Source organism: Canis lupus, chromosome 32 (genome assembly GCF_003254725.2).
Source record: "Canis lupus dingo isolate Sandy chromosome 32, ASM325472v2, whole genome shotgun sequence".
Lineage (NCBI taxonomy): Eukaryota > Metazoa > Chordata > Mammalia > Carnivora > Canidae > Canis > Canis lupus.
Genome location: NC_064274.1, coordinates 2,700,500 through 2,723,180, shown reverse-complemented (window position 1 = coordinate 2,723,180; position 22,681 = coordinate 2,700,500). Strand labels below are relative to the sequence as shown.

Below are 22,681 nucleotides of genomic sequence, written 5' to 3'. Positions count from 1 at the left end.
AACTTCATATATTTCTGCTGGTTTATCCCAAGTGTTCTTGAGCCAGTCCCTTCCTCTTGAGCCCTATACTACTGGTGCTCTGATTAAGTGCTCCTCCTTTCATATGGATTATTCTGACAACCTCTGAATTGATTCCCACATTTCTAATATCATGCATTAACCTAGAAAAACCAAAGAAATCTTTCTTATTTATTTATTTATTTATTTATTTATTTATTTATTTATTCATGATAGACACAAAGAGACAGAGAGAGGCAGAGACACAGGCAGAGGGAGAAGCAGGCTCCGTGCCAGGAGCCCGACAAAGGGACTCGATCCCAGGACTCCAGGATTGCTCCCTCGGCCAAATGCAGGCGCCAAACTGCTGAGCCACCCAGGGATCCCCAGAGATCTTTCTAAAATAAAAGCTGGACATTCCACTCATATGTCTAAAATCCTCATTACTATTCTATTACTATTTATTATCTCCCAAATAAAAGCCCAAGTTCCATAGTACAGCATAGTACAAGGCTTTCCATAACTTTGAACTTACCAACTCTCTAGCCTCTTCTCTCATTCATTCATTCAACTGGTTAAAAAATATTTATTGAGTGCCTACCATGTGTCAGGTGCTATTGTAGGGGCTGAGGATATACAGTCAGTAAAGGAGACAGTAAACAAGAAATATCAGTAAAATATATAGTATATCTGATATTAGTGCCAGGAAGAAAAATAAAGCATGGAGGAAGGACAGGAAATATGCAGTAGGGTAGGGATTTACAATTTTAAATAAAGTGGCGTTCAGGCAAGACTTTCAAGAAGTTAAGGATCAAGTCACGTATATATCTGTATCTGAAGAAAAAACCATTTCAGAGGGAAAGGCAGGGTGCAAAGACCCTAATGGCAGAAGTGTGCCTGGCATCTCCAGGGAACACCAAGTAGGCTTGGTGTCTGAAGCAGAGTGAACAAGGGAAAGAACAGCATATTAATTACAGGGGTATAATAGCACTTTAACAAGACATTATAAGTGGTTACTCTGAGTGAGAAGCCATTGGAAGCCACTAGAGGGGTTTAAGAGAGAACCAAAATGATCTGACTTAAATTTTAATAGTATCACCCTGACTGCTATATCAAGATGACAATGAAAAAGGCAAGCACGGAAACAGTAAAACAAGTTAAGAGGCTACAATGAGAATACATACAAAAACATGATAATAGGTGGGACTAGAGTTAAAAGCAGGGAAATTGCATTTGGTACCTATGGTTTTATGAAGGAAGAGGTGGGTGTTTGCTAATGCACTGGATGTGAGATGTGGAAGAGAGTTGAGGGTCAAGGATGATGCTAAGTGTTCTGGCCTAAGCAATTGGAAAAAAGGAGTTGCCATTTACGGAGATGAGAAAAATTAAAAAAAACAAATGAGGAAGGGACAACATCATGTTTCGTATAGAACAAGGGTCAGAAACTCACTTTCTGTAAAGGGCCAGATAATAAATATTTTAGCCTTTGGGAGCCACATTTGGTATACATCACAGCTACACAACTTTGTCCTTATAGCATAAAAGCAGCCACAGACAACACACAAACAAATGAGTATGCCTGTGTTTCAATAAAACTTTATTTACGAACACTTAAATTAATTTGATATAATTTTTATATCATGAAATATTGTTCTGTCTTTTTCTAACCCTTTAAAAATGTAAAAACTATTCTTTGTTCATAGGTCATACAAAAACAAGTGGCAGGCCAGATTTAGTCTGCTGACCCTTGGTATAGAACACATACCATTTTCAGCAATACAATCATCAATATCTTTCTAACATTTAATGCAAGGATTCATATTCTTACATGATACTACAGTTATTCATGTGAAGAGGAAAAGGGTATGTCTTCATGGCCCTTATGTGAGCAGCTCAGATTGTGACATGAATTACTCAACAAGCTAAGTAGAGAGCTTTTAGGAATATGTGCTCCACAAATAGAAAACCCCACAATATACAACAAAATATTATTAAATTTACCAATGCTAGATGTATACTCAGCTTCTCAGAAATATACCCATGAAGAAATTGAGGGACCTACTGAAAGGTATACAGAACCTTCTTCACTCCAATGTTAAAAATAAACAGAAACTTACTAGCACCAGATGGCATAAAGTCTCAAGATTAATTATTATGGAGGGAGGGATAAAACTCAAAAAATAAACTGTGCTTGTAAAATTGACAGAATATTTTTAAAGAAAATAATTTAGTCTTCTCCAGAAAGTTTCAAGTGTTCAAATTTGAAGCTTAAGCTGTTTTTTTAAGATTCACTTTAAAAAGAAAAAAGCACCAGGAAAAAAGTATTCTAACAGAGTTAGATGTATAGTCAGAAAAAAAACTGAAAATCTTTCACAAAGTGGAAAGGAAGAAATATCCTTCATGTATTTGGTCAACCAGGAGATTTATGGAGTCAAACCCTCTCCCCTATGTTCCTAGGGGGCTCAACGGCATCACAAATACAGTCAGTGGCAGGACAAATAATGTTTATAGAAAAGCTATCTTCAAGAAGTCAATGCGGACTTTCAATCCATTCAGTGGCTTGTAAATGTTATGGTGCTTATCAGTAGCTTTAGCGTCTGTCAGCCCCAGGAAAACCTGTGGGCAGCAGTTTATTGACTGCATAATTGTGGTTAAGTTGCTTAAAATCTCCAGGCTTCATTGCTTCATCTGAAAGTGGAGAGAAAGATACCTACCCTACATGATATTAAGTGGGATAACATCTACAAACCTTTAACTGAGTGCCCAGTTCAGAATAAATTCTCAGTAAACAGAAATATCCTTAAATGTGATATGTTAAAATTCTCTCCTGCATTTCATAAGGCTTCCAATCAGAGACTGGGATAAATGGCAGAACCAAATGACTGAAGAGATGCAAAAACCCGAAACTTCTCTGACTTTACCAGTATATGCAGGATATAATTAGGATGCCATACCTTCTCAAAGACACACTGAGGGTTTCTGCAAACAGCAGGTTTGCAGATAACGATGTTGCCATGGCAATGGCAGTTCTGGCATGAATCAGGCTTCCAAGTTGTGGCATCCTGCAAGGAAGCATAAGCTCTGAGTTAAAAACTGATCAGTCAAGGTACGAATACAGAGAAGCAGCACCGACAACAGCCCCACAGCCTTAACAATTAAAAGGCAAAGGAAAGTCACAGGCACACACAGCGCTTACTGGGCACTGATTAGACCCCAAGAGGCAGTAAAAGCTGTATAATCCATTTCATCACAGTCAGCCCACGTAGCCAAAAACAAGGGCATGCAGCAGAGAGCTGTCGATACCCAGAGTAAAAACCATCGATCAGCCTGAAACCTCAGGAGGACAGGCTGCTCCCTGACTTGAAGTTTGTCTTTGCTGTTAACCAAAAGAAACCACTGGAGCATGTTTAAAGGAAAATGACACTTGGACCAGCATTCTAAAAGCAGCATTTGCCACTAATTAATATCAGCACCTTAGATTTCACTTTCTAGCTCTTGTTAGTGGCCATTATATTCCCAGCTGTATGCTAAACATATTGGGGTACAAATGAAGCAGGCGTATGAGCACAATCCATCAGACACTCACACATCTATTATGGATCATGAACATGAGGGCCTTGGACTTGAGCTGGGATGAGCTGAGACTTCCCCACAAAAAGGCAGAAACCAAGTGTGACAGTTAATGTTACCTGTCAACTTGGGTGGGCTACGGTGCCTGGCTGTTTGGTCAAACACAGGCCTATGTGTTGCTGTGAAGATAGTCTGTAGGTGTGATTAACATTTACAGTCAGTTGATTAAAGTAAAGGAGATTATCCTGGATAACATGATGAGCCTCATCCCATCAGTTGAAGGTCTCTAGAGCAAAATTAAGGTTTCTTAGAGAGGAAGGAATTCAGCCTCAAGACTGTAACATGGAATTTCTGCCTGAGTTTCCAGGCCACCAGCCTGCCCTGCAAATTTCAAAATTTCAGACTCATACTGCAACTTTTTTTTTTTTTAAGTGATTTCTTTTTTTTTTTTAAATTTTTATTTATTTATGATAGTCACAGAGAGAGAGAGAGAGAGGCAGAGACATAGGCAGAGGGAGAAGCAGGTCCATGCACCGGGAGCCTGATGCGGGATTCGATCCCGGGTCTCCAGGATCGCGCCCTGGGCCAAAGGCAGGCGCCAAACTGCTGCGCCACCCAGGGATCCCCTCATACTGCAACTTTTAACTCTTGTTTAAATTTCCAGCCGGCTGGCCTGCCCTACAGATTTTGGACTTGCCAGTCCCCACAAGTGCATGAGCCAATTCCTTAAAATAAATCTCTTTAAATACACATATCTATAAAGTTACACATATGTCTCCTTTTGGTTCTGTTTCTCTGAAAGACCATGTCTGACATACCAACACTAGTACAGAATTACAGGGATGTGAACAACATTCCCAAGCACAAATGAGGTCATCCTTTCAGACTGAGAAATGTTAAATGTATAACCTCTTAGGAAATATGCTTCAAATCCAAAGTCACTTAAGAAACACAAAATGTATCTAAAGTGAGATTACATCCCCACTGGTTAATTCACAAAAGCTCTGAGCCAAAGCAAATGAGTACTAGAATCTGATGCGAAATATCTCTGAATTTCTTTTTTTCTTTTTTTTTTTTTTTTTATCATAACACATTCTCTGAAATTGGCAATAGTGTTCCGACTACAGTCTCCTCCTAAGCGAAAGAGCAATGACAGGTAGGTGAAGAAAAACACATTTCATTCTCAACCAGGAGGTAATATATGTTCCCCACTGATTTCAAGAACATGGTATCAGTTTCAGGATACAGATTAAATAAAAATGACAACTTCGTAGCCAGTGGCTACCACTTAATATCTTATGCTGACTCTTAGAGCAGGAAGCACTGATACAGGAGGCATTTGTGGTACTGGAGGAGGCTGGCCTAGTTTGTTTTCCTGACTTCTGCCATCATTCTAGAGAGCTGGGCCCAGCAGAGAGGGAAGTAACTGAACAAGCACGTGTGTGACACCTTTATGGATCTGGCACTACAATTATGACTATTCCTATTTTACAGATGAGGAAACAAGTGATGGGAGATTGAGCAACTTGCTCAAGTTCACAGAGCTTTAAGAGACCTGAGTACTCAGGCTCTGGGGCCGGGCTGCCTGGGCTTGAATCCTGGTGTCATCATTCAGAATGGGAAGTCTGTTATCAAGTTAAGGTTATCTGTGCCCTGGGTTTCTCACCTGTAAAGTAAGGATGATAAAGTACTTAATTCCTAGGACTGTGGAAAGGATCAAGTGAGATGATGTGTTTAAAGAGATCTGAACAGCACTGGGAACTTACTAAGGGCCCATTCAGTATAATTTATTTTTAATCCAAATGCTTTCTAAGATGGCATGCTCATTTTAGCAAATATCTCCTAAACATTTCCTTTTCTCAGAGTGAAAACAGTTCCCAAAGTACCTGACTTTCTCATCTTCCTACGCCAGCCTACACATGTAAAACAGAGTGAAATTATTATGATGAAATTATTATTCACTATATTATTATTTCACTATAATAATTTCACTCGGACCTTAGCACTCATTGAAAGGATTCAGGACTTGCAGTAGAAGGGAATAATGAATCCACAGGTTGCATTCTCAACACTACACTTGGGAACTTGGAAGTCTCTGTCTCACTGAGCTGACATAACCAGGAATCCATGTCTTCCTTTCATTTGGGACACAGGATGGCCATCCCAGCTCCACAGACCATCTTCAGTTTGCTACTTTCTAAGGTGCAGTCACACACACACCCCTCCAGATGTGGCATTCTTAGATCAGGAGCCAACTTCTCTGCACCTCAATTCTTGTCTCCGTGATTCCAGACTCCAAAACAGTCCATTATGCTTGTTAGCAGCTCTGTCAGTAGACTTGGCTTGTTGAACTCTAAACAGGATCTTCTTTTCTTTTTTTTTTCTTTTTTTTTTTTTTAATTTTTATTTATTTATGATAGTCACACACAGAGAGAGAGAGAGAGTCAGAGACATAGGCAGAGGGAGAAGCAGGCTCCATGCAGGGAGCCCGACGTGGGATTCGATCCCGGGTCTCCAGGATCGCGCCCTGGGCCAAAGGCAGGCGCCAAACCGCTGCGCCACCCAGGGATCCCTAAACAGGATCTTCTAAAAACATGGAATCATCTTTTACTTTCACTCATAGAAGCACAATTTTTCTTTATGCTAATTCAAAGTTAAGTTTATCTGGGCCCAAAAGGCCTTCCTGACTCTGTTTTATATATTTGTCTTCCCACCAGACTATGAATGACTCTTTAAAAAAGAAGGTCTCTTTATTTCTCTCTATGTATCCCCTTCCCTGAGCATGGTTCCTGAGGGCTAGCTGAATTAATTTAATGAACAACCCTGAGAACTTGCTAAGAAAATATCTATCCAGGCAAATTGAGATATTCTAGTTAGGATACAAGATCTGGATAAAAACAATGTTTAAGTGATAGCACTACAAAATCCCCAATATGTTGAAGGTTATTACTTCACTGGAATCAAACTATGTTTGAAAGAATTTTTCTTCATCTGGTCATCAGACTTGTCAAAAACTTCCTTATATTGATGTCCTCATAGAATAAGTAATTTATGGCTAATTTTAAATAAAATGAACCCTTTACCAAGGCCTGGATAGGATAGATGGCCATATATTTTTCAGGTCTAAAACTTTATGAATCAATTTCTATGCTTCCATAAAATTGCTTCATGAAGGTGGGGATACTAGAGTTCCTCAATAGCTGAAACTTTGGATAAAGCCATAAAGTCCAAAGAAATAACATTGTAAAGTAAATTTTACAGATCTTCCATGTTACTATTGCAATTCTGTTGCTTTATAATCCTCTCTTCCAATCTAACACTCTGCAAAAAGGAGGTCCTAAAATACTTTCTCCTTAGAATATAGATTAAAGGATTAGATTATGACAAAGCAATCAAAATATAATCTTTTAATACAGCTTTTAATATTTTAGTAATATGTGAATCAAATGCTCTTGCAGATAATATAGTGCCTCCATCTCCAAATATCTTAAAGTAATAGCCAAGTAATTCAAGGAAAAAAAACTTATTTCACTTGGTTAAGTATTTATTGAACATTTGATTAGTGCTAAAAATAAACAATGAATATATCCCTCACTCAAATTTCTGGGGGGAAATTACTTACAGTATTCTGTAAGAGCAGTATATCAACTGCCAACATAAATTTTCTTCAATTTGTATGGTATACTAACCCTACTTCAATTATTGATGAATTCATCTCATCTTAAATTCCCTTGGTTTCTAATGTCAAAAATGAGAAAAAAGAAAAAAGCTCACCCATCTGTGCTTTCAAGTTACAAAATAATATGTAGAATATAATGCCATTTTTAATGCCATTTTTATAATCAAAATGTATTTATGTGCAAGGAAACAAAGTACAGAATTATATATACTAGTAAGTGAAGGATGGTCATTCCTGAGTATGGATTGTAGGTGATTTTTGGTTTTTTCCTTTATCCTTATTCAGTTTCTATATTTTTTCAATAACAAAAGTGTATCTTACATAATTTCTTATAGCATATTAATATTTTCTTTAAAAGCTTGGCTAGGGGGATCCCTGGGTGGTGCAGCGGTTTAGCGCCTGCCTTTGGCCCAGGGCGCGATCCTGGAGACCCGGGATCGAATCCCACATCGGGCTCCCGGTGCATGGAGCCTGCTTCTCCCTCTGCCTATGTCTCTGCCTCTCTCTCTCACTGTGTGCCTTAGTGTAGGGATAGTTATGGGAAGCTTGGGCATTGGGTCCCTGTGCTCTCGTATCCTGGAAGACAACACAACAGTCTTCTTTTTTGAGTTTGTTTTCCTAATTCCGATGGATCTTCTTGGCATCAAGAATTGATTCTTCTTTTCTTATGTCCAGCCTTGGTAGATACAAAGCTTCCTAGAGTCAAATGGGAGGACGCAACTGAAGATTGTGTGGTAAGGGTTCAAGTTTGGGGCTGACAAATGAGAGCTGCTGGAACCACCTTCGAGGAAGTGGGTACTAAAAAGTCTCTCCAAAGGACAAACATTATATGGTCTCATTCATTTGGGGAATATAAAAAATAGTGAAAGGGAATAAAGGGGAAAGGAGAAAAAATGAGTGGGAAATATCAGAAAGGGAGACAGAACATGAGAGACTCCTAACTCTGGGAAACAAAGGGAGGTGGGCGGGGGGTAGGGGTGACTGGGTGACGGGCACTGAGGGGGGCACTTGATGGGATGAGCACTGGGTGTTATTCTGTATGTTGGCAAATTGAACACCAATAAAAAATAAATTTATATAAATAAATAAATAAATAAATAAATAAATAAATAAATAAATAAACAGTCTCTCCAAGCACCTTGTGGGGAACATGGCTTGTAACTTAAAGCAAGCCAGGCTCCAATGTGGGGTTCCAGAATGCAGAATGCAGGTCCTGGCCTGCATCTCCCTATCTGGGAGGTTCTCATCAACTCTGTATCTAAGCACTGAGTTACCTAGATGGCTTTGAGAAGCTGAGATTTTTGTGAAAACACTTCATTTAAAGAAATATGTTTCATGGAATAAATGAATAAATATGCATGCCTATTATACTGGCCAAGCTTTTTTATTTATTTATTTATTTATTTATTTATTTATTTATTTATTTATGATAGTCACAGAGATAGAGAGAGAGAGAGAGGCAGAGACACAGGCAGAGGGAGAAGCAGGCTCCATGCACCGGGAGCCTGACATGGGATTCGATCCCGGGTCTCCAGGATCGCGCCCTGGGCCAAAGGCAGGCGCTAAACCACTGCGCCATCCAGGGATCCCCTAAGATTTTTAAAAATTAATTGTGTTCCCTACTTGTCCTTCAAAGCAAAATGGGACACAATATTCAACTGGGTCTCATATCTTCATTTCTGGATGTTTATTTTTCTGACAAGTCTGGTTTTCAGAAAAGATAATCTATAAAAAAGGGTTCTTTGACCCAGCCCCAGTGCAGGCATGGTAATGTTCTTGTTTGTCAAGGAACCATAAAGAAGCAAATCAATAACTTTCACAAGGTTATTTTAGAGTTCAATTCTTTTCCCCAAGTGCCCTTCCACAGACAGCTTAGATAAACAATACCTTTTTCATTCAGTCACATTTTAAATTTATGTAAAGCTCCTTATCCAGTCCCAAATAAAAAGGAGCCCAAATAAAAGGAGCAGAGGATATTTATTGTTAAGAAAAGATAGGAGTCCTTATATTTAAATTCTCTCCTTTCAGGAGGAGCAAACACAAGTTAATGCCAAATAAGAGAAAAAAAATGGCAGATCACTTCCTGTTTGAGACCCAGTTCAAAAGCTTGCTCCATATAAGGCCCTCTTCACAGTTTCCTGTATTCCACACCAAAGACCTAAGTAGTTTCCCATTTCAGCATTGTGGAGTGACTAGCTTGTACCTGATCTTCTCCTCCTGCTGTCTTAAAATGATAAACCCCAAGGCATCAGCTATAAGAATACACCTTGGATACAGAAACAACAGCAGGAATCACAGATGAAAAGATAGCTGCTACATATAATCAAAAATGTCTTTGTTCAGCTGGCTGACAAGAGACACTGAAAGCATGGCAAGTTAACATCAAGTTCTTGTACATATGTCTATAGTAACAGGCGAGGGCAGGGGAAGGAAAGGGAACAAGCTCCTGCCACGTGCCAGTACTTCTGAGGGACCCCATACACATGCCAGCCCACTGCTCCTCCCAGCATCTTGTGAACAAAGCCTTATGTTGTAAGAGCATTTATTCTATAAATGAAGAAATAAGGTGTGGAAAGACTGAAGGAATCATCCAGAGCACATCTAGTAATGAATGGATCTGGATTCAAACCCATCCTTTTCTTCCATGCCACAGTATTGTCATGTATCAATAACAATGAATGTCTTCTATTATACAGCAGTCTTACCAGTTCATATCATGGTTACTTTCATTCTCTCACTTTACAGGGCAAGAGGAGGCACGTGAGGGCAGTACTGCAAATTTCAGAGGAAAGGACTGTGAGTTGTTTTTTTTTGTTTTGTTTTGTTTTGTTTTGTTTTTAGGACTGTAAGGTTAAGTGACTTACCTGCCTAAAATGTTCCCCATGCCTCCTAAGCACACTCTTAACTACCTTCATTTTTTGAGGTAGAGGGAAAGAGAATCTTAAGCATGCTCCACACTCAGCATGGAGCCTGGCATAGGGTTCTATATCACAACCCTGAGATCATGACCCAAGCCAAAATCAAGGGTTGGACACTTAATTGACTGAGCCACCCAGCTGCCCTACATACTCTTTTAATCTAACTTCCACATATCCTCCAGGTCTCAGTTGAAATACCACTTCCTCAGGGAGAACCTCTCTGCCTCCCTAAGTCAATATTTCCCTGCCTCCAAAGCTTCGCCCACTTCCACAATGCCAGACTTATTCCTCTGAGTTCTGTTTTTCACAAAGAAAGAAAGAAAGAAAGAAAGAAAGAAAGAAAGAAAGAAAGAAAGAAGAAAGAAGAAAAAATGGTACCTTTTAGATTACAGATTCCTTGGCACATTCAGATCTTTTATATTTCTTCCTAAAATATTTTGAAATAGATATCATCACCCCTCCATTACAGATGAGGAAACCAAAGTTCACAGAAGTTAGGTAATATTACCAAAGATTATAAATGATAGTACCTATATTTGAACCAGTATCCATTTGATTCTGAATTTTTAGTTTTTCCAACCATACCTACTTCTGTACCTATAGCCTTGGTCTATGAACACAAGGTCATACACCACACTAACTCAAGTAGCAATACCAATATGGACTGCATAAACTTGAATTCAAATGCCAATTCAATTGCTCCCTAGCTATAGGATCTTGAACAAAGTGATAGTAAAGATGAAATAAATTAATACACTTATTAGCACTGTGACAGGTTCGTAGGAAGCACTTAATAAATGTTAGTTACAAGTTTGGTCACTTGCCACAACCTTGACCAGTTGATGGTGGTACTTTCTGTGACAGAGGGAGTAGTTGTAGCATTTACAGAATTAGAAAATCCCTCCTGGAATCTCCAGTTTCCAAGATAAGGGGGAGTTAACTTTCCCACAGCTTAAATGTTTACAAAATATTCCACTAGATAGTGCTGTGGAAACTACACTCCTAGAAGAGTATACAAAAAACAAACAAAAAAGAATCTCTTCACAATATAGAATAAAATTAAATGCCCAGTGAATGTGCTTCATATTCTAAATTCTCAAGCAATGGAAACACAGGCTTAGCTCTGTAGCTCTTCTATTTTTTACACCCAGCCTTCCATTCATACTAACACAATCCTGTTATAGTGAAAAGACAACCCAAGCGCACCCCAATGACAATATAATCCTCATAAATTTCTAGAAATGCTACCCACAGGAAAGAAAAAGTTCTATAATGAATATAAAGTCTGCTTCATATTTCCACTTTAAATAAGTCAATACTAGGCGGACTAGTACAGTTTAAGTTTGTAACTGCATTATTTCCTCTAAAAATTCTGCTCTCAAAGACTTCATTTCATATTCCTAAGGCAAATAACAAAAAACAAATAAACATTCAAATGTTTGCACATGAAATTAAATTATTGCTATACCATTATTTCTCATATTAATATTATTTATTTTCTTGTCTTCCTCCCCAATTGATCATTATCAATCTTTCATAATTAGTTATTTGCCTCCCTCCCTTCCCAACAACAGTAGAGACTATATTTCTTTATATATAAGTACCTTTGTGTTCCCACAGTGACTAAAATGTAGCAGGCACTTATAATGTTTTTGACGGATGGATGGATGGATGGTTGGATGTTCCCAAATTTAGATAATCACTAGCTATTTTGTGATGCAACTGCTGAAAAGTCAAATATACAGAACATAGCATCTCACATTCTGTGTAATAAAAGTCTTGTACCTTCAATGGCCATTATCAATAGGCACTGAAATCTTACCTTCTAGACTTATGTCTCAGTCAAGACCTTTGCTCTGAAAGGGCCCCTCTATTTCTGTCTGAATGCCAAGTCACCTGCCCAATGATATCATGTTTCAGCATGCAACACTGTACAAATCATTCAAAGTTCTGCTGCATGCCCTCAATCCCCAACTTTTTTCCTGTAGCCAGGCTCTTGGCAATTGGCCTAGTTAAATTGATCACTCAGTAAAATTGTGGAGAGCTTTCTGACACTCACATTCAACAGGCAAAGCCACATCCTGAAATGTCTGTTTTCAGGCCTGTTCAAGGTCCTAAGTCAAAGACTTCATTACAGGCAATGCAATTTCACTATTTAACATAAAGCAGGCTCCTAAACAGGGGCTATGCCACCTTAAGAAGCATTTGAGAATTTGTTTTGAAGACTGAAGGTTGGGGCACTACTGGCTTTATTTAATGGACAGGGATCATAATTCTAGCTTTCATGTCATGCAAGACAAAAAACTGTTCCACTTCCACAACATTTCAATGTTCTATGAAACATTCATGTCAGTGAAAAAAATGTTTATGATTATCTGTTTATTTATCCTAACTCTGTTTTACATAAAACACAAAGAATTTATTGACTGGTAATAATACACACTGAATTATCCAGAAATTTAACTGTCATGTAACTCAAAAAGAGATTGTAGTTTTTTTGTTTAGAACTTTATGAAAGTAACAGAGGATAAAAAAATGTATTGGAAATTTTAAAATACTATGAATATTTAATCAGTATTTTTAAAAAATACTATGAATATTTTAACCAGTATCTTCAACTACAATTAATTTGAAATTCTAAAACAGAAAAATACAAACAAATGAGATTAATTTTGTTTAACTGCACACTGGACATAGCACAAAAGAATATTAAGTAAAAAGACAGCTCAATAGAAAATATTCAAAGTGAAGGACAAAAACCAAAATGTTTAGAAAACAGAAAAGAGCATGGGAGACACATGAAATATGTTGCAATGTTTAACATATGGGCACTTGAGGAAGAAATGACAGAAAATAGGCAAAAATACGTTTTTGACAAAAGAAAAGCCAAGAACTTTCCAAAACAGAAGAAACACATTAAGCCATAGATTCAAGAAGTAATAAGACTAACAAACAGAATAAAGAAAAGAATACCTAACCACATCAGAGTAAGACTATTGAAAACTAACAGTAAAGAATAAAATCTCTTTCTCCTTTCTCTATCCCTCCCCACCCTCAACCCCTAGCAACCACCTTCTACTCTCTGCTTATATGAGATTCCACCCGTAAGTGATATCATGTTGCATTTGTCTTTCTCAGTCTGGCTTATTTCACTTAGCATGATGCCCTGCAAGTTCATCTATGTTGTCACAAATGACAGGATTTCCTTCTTTTTAAAGACTGAATAATATTCTAGTGTGTGTGTGTGTGTGTGTGTGTGTGTACCACATTTTCATTATCTATTCATCCACTGACAGTCACTTAAGTTGTTTTCATACAAAAAAATCTTAAAATCTATAGAAGGGTGGAGAATTATCTTCAAAGAATAATAAATCTGATAGCCAACTTCTTCACAAAAAAAGATGGAAGTCAGAAAACAAATCTTTAAAATGATAAATGAAAAATCATCACCAAGTTAGAATTCTATACCCAGCAAAAATAGCCTTCAAAAAATAAAAGTGAAATGAAGATATTTTAAATTAATAAAACTTATAAGAATTGTCACCTGCAGACATGAAAATAGAAAAAAGTAAAAGAAGTTTAAGCAAAAAGAAAACGATTGTAGATGGAAACACAGCAATGAAGGAAGGAATTGAGAGTTATGGAAAGGGCAAATATATGGAAAAGTCTAAAAATTAACTGTACAAAACAAAAATAATAACATTTTGTGTAATTTAAAATATATGTAGATAAAAACTGCATAACAATGACATATAAGACAGCAGAGGGGGTAAATAAAAAATAAAGTGTTTCAAGGTCCTTGTACTAGTTGGAAACAGATAAATAATACATGTTGTAATTCCTAGGGTTATCACTAAAAGAAATAATAACAGCATGTATAACTAACAAGCTAAAAGATGGGGAAATGAATTTTGGATTGATCCTAAAGAGGAAAAGAAAGAAAAAAGAAACATAGAACAGGAGAACAAACAGACAACAAATAAGATAGTAAATATAAACTTTCATATATCAGTAATTACACTGAATGAAAATGTTAAAAGATAAATATTGTCAGACTGGACAGTGTAGTGGATCCAACAACATTGAGAGTCATTATTATAAAGTATCAATTAGTCTCAAAGATAAAACCCCAATTTGTATATATGTACATACAGGCTGCCTCTTTCAAAATAGAATTTCAGTGACTAAATCCTTCAACAATTCAAGTCACCAAGAATTTATAGAAGATCTAATTTATAGAAGATCTATCATTGTGCTAAGCATGCACTCCAAACCAGATACACTAAAATATAACCCCATCCCTTACATATGCACTTGAACTTGATATACAGTTGAAAAAGCAAGACTTTTAAAACAGAGAACAAAGGAAAAGAATAATTGGAGAGAGAACCAAGTACAGAAAAAGAGCACTAGACTAGGAGTTATAATCTGTCTTCAGCAAGCTGGGCACACAAGACAAGTCATTTACCAAAACCTCAGATTCTTCATCCATTAAATTCAGAGGTTAGAGCACAGTGTCCATAATCTGAAGATGAATTCTGAGTCATACATCTGGGAGTTGGAATCTAACTCCCTGCTTGAATAGTTACAGAACTTTAAACAAGATTAACTGTCCTGACAGCCTTGGTTTACTTATACTTAAAAAGAATAAAGATAATAAAATATATTTATGAGAGAAAATTAGGAGGATAAATCAGAAACACATTTTCAATTCCTCAGTATAGTACTCAGCACTTACAGGCTAGAGCAGAGGCTCCCAGTTCTCCATCCTTGGGCCTTTCTTATACTCCAGAGAAATCTTGGTATGACCTCTGTTTCTCAGAGGAATCATCACTGTACACCTCTTTGCACAAGTTATAAGCAGTTCATCATCTGCCGGATTTTTTTTTCTCATGTGTGCTTTACATAATCATGTTCTTCAATATACTACTCGTAATGTGCACACAAGTTAGGAAGCTTACTTTCCAAAATAAGATACCATAAAGATAATGTATTTTTAAAAAAACCTAACACACAACTTTCCAAACCCCATTTTATAACATCCATTTTAAAATGTCAATACACAAGTTGTATGTCCATATAATACTCAGAGCTACTCTTTACTAAGCAACTATTACATACCTATATTACATATATGTGTCTTATATATATACCTATATGTGCATATTACAGGTGTATATACATGTATATGTATACCTATGAGATACATATTACATACGAATGTGTTTATATAAGTATTTACATGTAACATTAAATCCTTGCAAACATCCTATGAATTACCTAATTATTGCTTCTGTTTTACAAAACAAAAAGAAACCAAAACTTAAAAAAATTATTTGGTGACTTATCATGTAACTGGAAAATCCAGAATATGAAGCCAAGACCACTTGGTTACAAAAACCATGCTCTTTCAACTAAAAAATTATAGTTCTGGAGAGAACAGCTCTTGATAGGTCTGTGCATAACTGATCGTGATGGACCTAACTGACTCTGGCTGCTGTTGCTACCTCCACTGCACCTCACTATAGCTGGCAAGGATTTCTTCGTGGGAAGGAATCAGACCTATAAGGGTATCCAGCCCTGCCTCAGCAACCTTATTCTTGTTATCTTACTGATCCCAAGCTTCTAAGAAAACAAAAACAAGAGATGGAAAAATATTCCATGCTCATGGATTGGCAGAACTAATATTGTGAAAATGTCAATGTTACCCAGGGCAATATACACTTTTAATGCAATCCCTATCAAAATACCATGGACTTTCTTCAGAGAGTTAGAACAAATTATTTTAAGATTTGTGTGGAATCAGAAAAGACCCCGAATAGCCAGGGGAATTTTAAAAAAGAAAACCATATCTGGGGGCATCACAATGCCAGATTTCAGGTTGGACTACAAAGCTGTGGTCATCAAGACAGTGTGGTACTGGCACAAAACAGACCCATAGATCAATAGAACAGAATAGAGAATCCAGAAGTGGACCTTCAGCTCTATGGTCAACTAATATTAGACAAAGCAGGAAAGACTATCCACCGGAAGAAAGACAGTCTCTTCAATAAATGGTGCTGGGAAAATTGGACATCCACATGCAGAAGAATGAAACTAGACCACTCTCTTTCACCATACACAAAGATAAACTCAAAATGGATGAAAGATCTAAATGTGAGACAAGAGTCCATCAAAATCCTAGAGAAGAACACAGGCAACACCCATTTTGAACTCGGCCATAGTAACTTCTTGCAAGATACATCCACGAAGGCAAAAGAAACAAAAGCAAAAATGAACTATTGGGACTTCATCAAGATAAGAAGCTTTTGCACAGCAAAGGATACAGTCAACAAAACTAGGAGACAACCTACAGAATGGGAGAAGATATTTGCAAATGACGTATCAGATAAAGGGCTAGTTTCCAAGATCTATAAAGAACTTATTAAACTCAACACCAAAGAAACAAACAATCCAATCATGAAATGGGCAAAAGACATGAAGAGAAATCTCACAGAGGAAGACATACACATGGCCAACACGCACATGAGAAAATGCTCTGCATCACTTGCCATCAGGGAAATACAAATCAAAACCACAATGAGATCCCACCTCACACCAGTGAGAATGGGGAAAATTAACAAGGCAGGAAACCACAAATGTTGGAGAGGATGTGGAGAAAAGGGAACCCTCTTACACTGTTGGTGGGAATGTGAACTGGTGCAGCCACTCTGAAAAACTGTGTGGAGGTTCCTCAACAGTTAAAAATAGACCTGCCCTTCGACCCAGCAATTGCACTGTTGGGGATTTACCCCAAAGATACAGATGCAATGAAACGCCGGGACACCTGCATCCCGATGTTTATAGCATCAATGGCCACGATAGCCAAACTGTGGAAGGAGCCTCGGTGTCCAACGAAAGATGAATGGATAAAGGAGATGTGGTCTATGTATACAATGGAATATTACTCAGCTATTAGAAATGACAAATACCCACCATTTGCTTCAACGTGTATGGAACTGGAGGGTATTATGCTGAGTGAAGTAAGTCAGTCGGAGAAGGACAAACATTATATGTTCTCATTCATTTGGGGAATATAAATAAGAGTGAAAGGGAATATAAGGGAAGGGAGAAGAAATGAGTGGGAAATATCAGAAAGGGAGACAGATCATAAAGACTACTAACTCTGGGAAACGAACTAGGGGTGGTGGAAGGGGAGGAGGGCGGGGGGTGGGAGTGAATGGGTGACGGGCACTGGGGGTTATTCTGTATGTTAGTAAATTGAACACCAATAAAAAATAAATTAAAAAAAAACAAAGAAACAAAAAAAGCCACTTGACACACTGTGTTGAGGAGGATTCTGAAGCTCTGTCCAGGGCAGGTTAAGTGAGAACAATTACTATTGTATGCCATGGGCTCAGGATTAAGTTGGGAGGAGTATAAGTTACCCGTGCCATATGATCCACATGCTAATGCCCACATAATCTACCCTAAAATATTGCTCACCACTCTCACTCAGTTCATGAATTAAAGTGGAAAAAAAAAAAAAAAGAAAAGAAGGGAAAAGAAAGCCAGCTTGGTTACGCCAAAACCACTGAGATGATTAACTTTAATGATGAACTAATCAACTACATTTTACTTTCCTTATTTTTCCATTAAGCCATTCAACTCTTTCCCCGACATGTAAACCTTCCTTCATTCATAACTAGTTTAAAATGTGCTTCTGTTCTGCATCAGCTACTGTTCCCAAGAACGCCCTGGCACAGGCCACGACTGGCATATGAGGTTAGCATCTTCACCTCTGGGAACATGGATTCCACCCCCATCCCAAACCAAGAGGAAATTAACTGCCAGTTCTGATGAGAATGCCATATTGACTAAGTACTTAGTGCAAGCAATCCACTCCCACAGTCAGCAAAATACACAGTGGTTGTATTCTCTAGCAACAGAAGAATGCTTGATTAGATTAGATTTGCTTCAAGCCTCACTGTTTGCCAGGAAGCCACTGAAGAGAAGCAGGTATCAGGTGTCTCTGAGGAAGACCCTCCCAGGGTTCACTATTAAATCCAGAGGCAGAACCCAGAGCAATTACACTTCTGGTACAATTACCAGGATCACCCATTCCCTGCCAAGTGAGGAGACTTGGCAGCTGAATAATACAGCTTTCATTTTATATTTCCACTCCAATTAGCTGACAGCACTAGTCAATTTGCTGAATCAAACAAAATGCAAGAGAAGTTGAAAGGCCTCTATGTGGTTTACAGAGCTGTGCCTTTGAGAACAATGAAGCGATGAAAGGGACTGAAAAGAGAATTAGGGGACCCACCGCAACAAAAGGACAAGTTGCAAAAAACCCACAGGTGGTAGGTATGGTTCAAATGGTGCACCAGAGATATTTAAGCTTAACACCCGTCCCACCTACTGTTTGTTTGACTAATGGCAAGGGAATTAAATCACTGCCCCTGTAAATTCTTGCTTGGACTCATTAACATTGCACGGTATATATACATGCAAAAGCACACATTCTCTGGAGAATTGGCCTCTCCAGTCTTGCCCTACAGTCAACATTTACCGAGAAGTTACTGAACTGAATACAAAGTTCCACTAGTGTTTAGGGGCTGTGAAAGGAATAGGAGACGATGAGTTTTGGACTGGGGAGTGGGGGAGTCACAACCTCACCAAAGAGATGAGAGGCACACAAGAAACAAAGAGATGAGAGTGGACAGCAGGGGTGATGAGGAGGGTGCTACAGTAGCTCTGAATCGCAGAATCATTAGATTTGCTGAATCCTAGATGAATTCCACAGAGGGGTTCTGATAGATTCCACTGGAGTTCTCCAAGCGCTGGCTGGAAAACTGTGATAACTCTTCCAAAGCTGAGCAAGATCAGCCGGTGCCTCAGGCCCAGTAATAATCCAGACTGAAGCCGGCGAAGCTCTGCAGGTCTGCTCTGCTCTCCTATAGCCTTCCAGAGAGTACAAGAGGCTACTTGCACCCTTGTAAATGGCCTAAAGAGTTATGTCTGGTCACACTGTGGACAAGCCTAAAATTTCCTGCCCCCTTAGGAGAATGATTCCTTTAAAGACAGAACAGCCATTATAATTTGTTTCCTGGGCTTCAACCAAAATATACGATTTCAGCCTTTATCCATTTTGGGCCTTGTGACTGATATTTAATATGGACTGAAGAGGTTTTGTGATCTTGACCTAAAGCTGAATATCAAATGTGGGAAAGAGGACGCATTCATTTGCAAATCACTATTTGCCACCCTCTTCTTGGTGGCAAATCCTGGGTCTCACAAGGTTCTGTCGAAATGCATGCCCATGAAGCTCCTGTGCCATGCACACTGGGTGGCTTGCCCTGGACACTAGCACTGAGAGGACGGTTAAGCCAGGCTAATGCAAAGAGTTAATGGAGATAAGGACAATTCTTACAAAGTCATTAAATAGTATGCTATTCAGCTGATAGGCATAAGTAAAGATAGGACACATGCAAGTTTTTAAGGTTTCTAATACATATGCAAAAATACTCTCACAGGTCACTTTACTTCAAATATCAATTAATCAGCCCAGAAGTTGTTTACTACCACATTAATTCTGTGTACATACAGGGATTTGCTGCAGAGAAGGAAAAAAATCTTAAGACACTACCAGAGACCACAAAACAAATTTGGTATTTTTAATCTTTATAATAAATTCTATATTCCCCTTTCTTTTAGTTTAAAAAAGATAGCTGATCACCTTTACTTTTTAAAATAAACATGTGCTAATTACTTTAAAAAGAAAAAAAAAAAGGAAAACGGGATGCCTGGGTGGCTCAGTGATTGAGTGTATGCCTTCGGCTCAGAGCATGATTCCGGTGTCCTGGGGTCAAGTCCAACATCCCCTCTGGGGAACCTGCTTCTCTCTCTGCCTATGTTTCTGCCTCTCTCTGTGTCTCTCATGAATAAATAACTAACATCTTTAAAAAATAAAAATAAAGAAAAAGAAAACATGCTACTAGTATTCTTGAAATTTCTGAAAGTTGGCATACTTGACAAGTTTAGATGATCTCCTAAATAAAATGACTAGAAAAAGAGGAAGCAGGTAAACTCAATGGATGCATTAACCCCATACCTCCAGATTAGATGATTTACTGTCCAAACAGGCTCTGATTCCTTATTGCTTTGACTCTTCCCTTAATTCAATTAGACCATACTGAACATGAGAAATGTGCTAAAAGTTTTCTCCATTTGGTTTCTGAAAAAAATACTTGTCCAAAATACAGGAAAATCACCACTACAGTTAAGGACAGGATCATAGCTACATATGTAGTAAATAATATATATTTTTGAGAAGAGCCTAGACTTACCTCACCTTAGAATTTATGGTCCATTACATATCTTGTCCTAACTTCTCAATTAATTTTTTTCAATGTAGCAGAAAATAGGCATAGACAATATGTAAATGGATCAGCAGGTTGTGTTCAAGTAAAATTTTACTTAGGGGCATTGACTTATCATTTTCAGGAGATATTTTTCTTCTGATTTTTTAATCATTTAAAAATATAAAACCCATTTTTAGCTTGCCAACCATAGACTGGATTTGTCCTGCAAACTATAGCTGGGCAACAACTGATCAACTGCATTGAGGGAGAGAGAGAGAGAGAATTAATTGATCAACAAAATAGATTGCGTTTGTATCATTCCAGAGGGATAAGTGAGGGATAGTATTCAAGGTTCTATACCAAATAGCACCTTCTGGTCAATTTGGAGTTGATAACAGGAGAGGAATCAATCTTCAAAGAGTTAATCACCTACTCCAACCCATATCACTCCTGTCCCTTGACTCTTGGGCCTGTTGACAAAATTCTAGCCACTGTTCCTGTCCTTGAGCTGTACTAGAAGATATGGGATGAGCAAGGCTGTCATCCCAGCTGTCAGTAAGAATGATGGGCCATCATTACCTGATTCTAGACTGAAAAGAAAAGTATTAGTGCTTGGATACCTGTCTATCACAAAGCAAAGCAACTCATTTTCTGCAGGGAAAACAAAAAGAACTAACTTCTGCCAATGGAAAGATCCCTTCATGAAATTTATTATCTATGGAGTGGCAGCAAAAATAGGCCCAACAAAATGTTAAGTTCCAAATTTGTAGCAGCAAGGCAATTACTTATCCTGACATCTCAAGTAAATTCTGGAGAAAGCTCAACCTTCTCTACAATGTTTATTATTGTTCCTCAAGGATGAAACAGATATCTCACACAAATCTATTTTAAATCCAACATGTTATTTAGGTGCTTGATCAATTTGATCTGGCAGGTGGCTCTTTTAAAAGATTTTTAAAAATACATCTTTGTTTAAGTAATATATATATTATTACTTATATAATAATTAATAATTACATATCTTGTGTAAGTAAATAAGTATATATATTACTTATATATAATATATATATTATATATATATTAAGTAATATATATATATATATATATATATATATATATATATATATATACACCCGTGATCAATTGTTGCTAGGTCTAGAAGAAAAAGCAATTAGGAAATATATTATTTGTGTTTTAACTTCTAGTATTTATAAGCAGATAATATGTTTTTTATTTGCTGAAAAAAATTTTCAATGTTCTGATTTTCTAAAACAATGTCTCTTTTGGTGTAAAGTAAAAGCACTTACAAGAATTCAAATAGAATTCATTTGCTAATCGACAAAAATGGTCTTAAATGAGGTAGAACTTCTTTCTTAAACAAACAAGTAATTCACTCTGATAACAGATGTATAAACAGGACCACAATTCATGGATTTGTTAATTGTTCTTCCCTAATACGAACTTTAAATAGCATTTGGTTTATACCATGAAAAAATAAAATCATCTTCAAGATGAAAAGGAGAAAAATCAACAAAAGAATGGAATTACCAGACAAGCACTTCCTGAATTATAGCTGGAGCTGAAATCCCATATTAGGGAAAATGAATCCTGAAACAATGTTTCCTCTGTAAAGATGGAAAGGAATACGTTTTCTCTAATTTACAAATCCTACTTTGTGAATTGAAAGGATTAAAAATTCATTTTAATGGCCACTTCCTAAGAAATTTCTGGTTGAAATTTCTGATCGAAAAATCACCCAGAATAGGCAGACTACAGAATTTGTCAAGGCAAGCAACCTACACGTATCACCTTTTCTTCATCCCCAACGATCAACTGTTTTCCCCTTCCTTCCCACAGGATAAGGGTGGCACATGGGTTGCTCTGAGTTTGAAGGCGTTCAGGACCATCATTTATTTCCGGATCTCTAGGAAGAGCGATTTGATTGATTCTGAGGATTTTAAGAGCAAGGTCAAAATGATGATGGGTCCAAAGAGCCCACAGAGTAATTCTTTTAGATCTGCCCTTAGACCAGATCTGAGAATTAAGTCATAACCTGAGTTTCAACCAGGTATCATAAGGCAAACAATATGCATTTCACTCAGTCCCACATAAACCCCCTGACATCACTCCTACAACCCGCCCCCCGCAACCCCTCCCCCACTGGCTTAGTGCTA

At 37.7% G+C, this 22,681-nt stretch overlaps 1 protein-coding gene across 1 annotated transcript in view; it reads right to left on the bottom strand.

Annotated features, from left to right (window-relative positions):
• FRAS1 (Fraser extracellular matrix complex subunit 1) overlaps positions 1 to 22,681 on the bottom strand; it is a 434,524-nt gene that overhangs the window by 279,573 nt on the left and 132,270 nt on the right. The window contains exon 3 of the mRNA XM_049104909.1: positions 2,952 to 3,059. Coding sequence (XP_048960866.1) covers positions 2,952 to 3,059 — 108 coding nt within the window. The remainder of the gene's footprint in view (positions 1 to 2,951; positions 3,060 to 22,681) is intronic.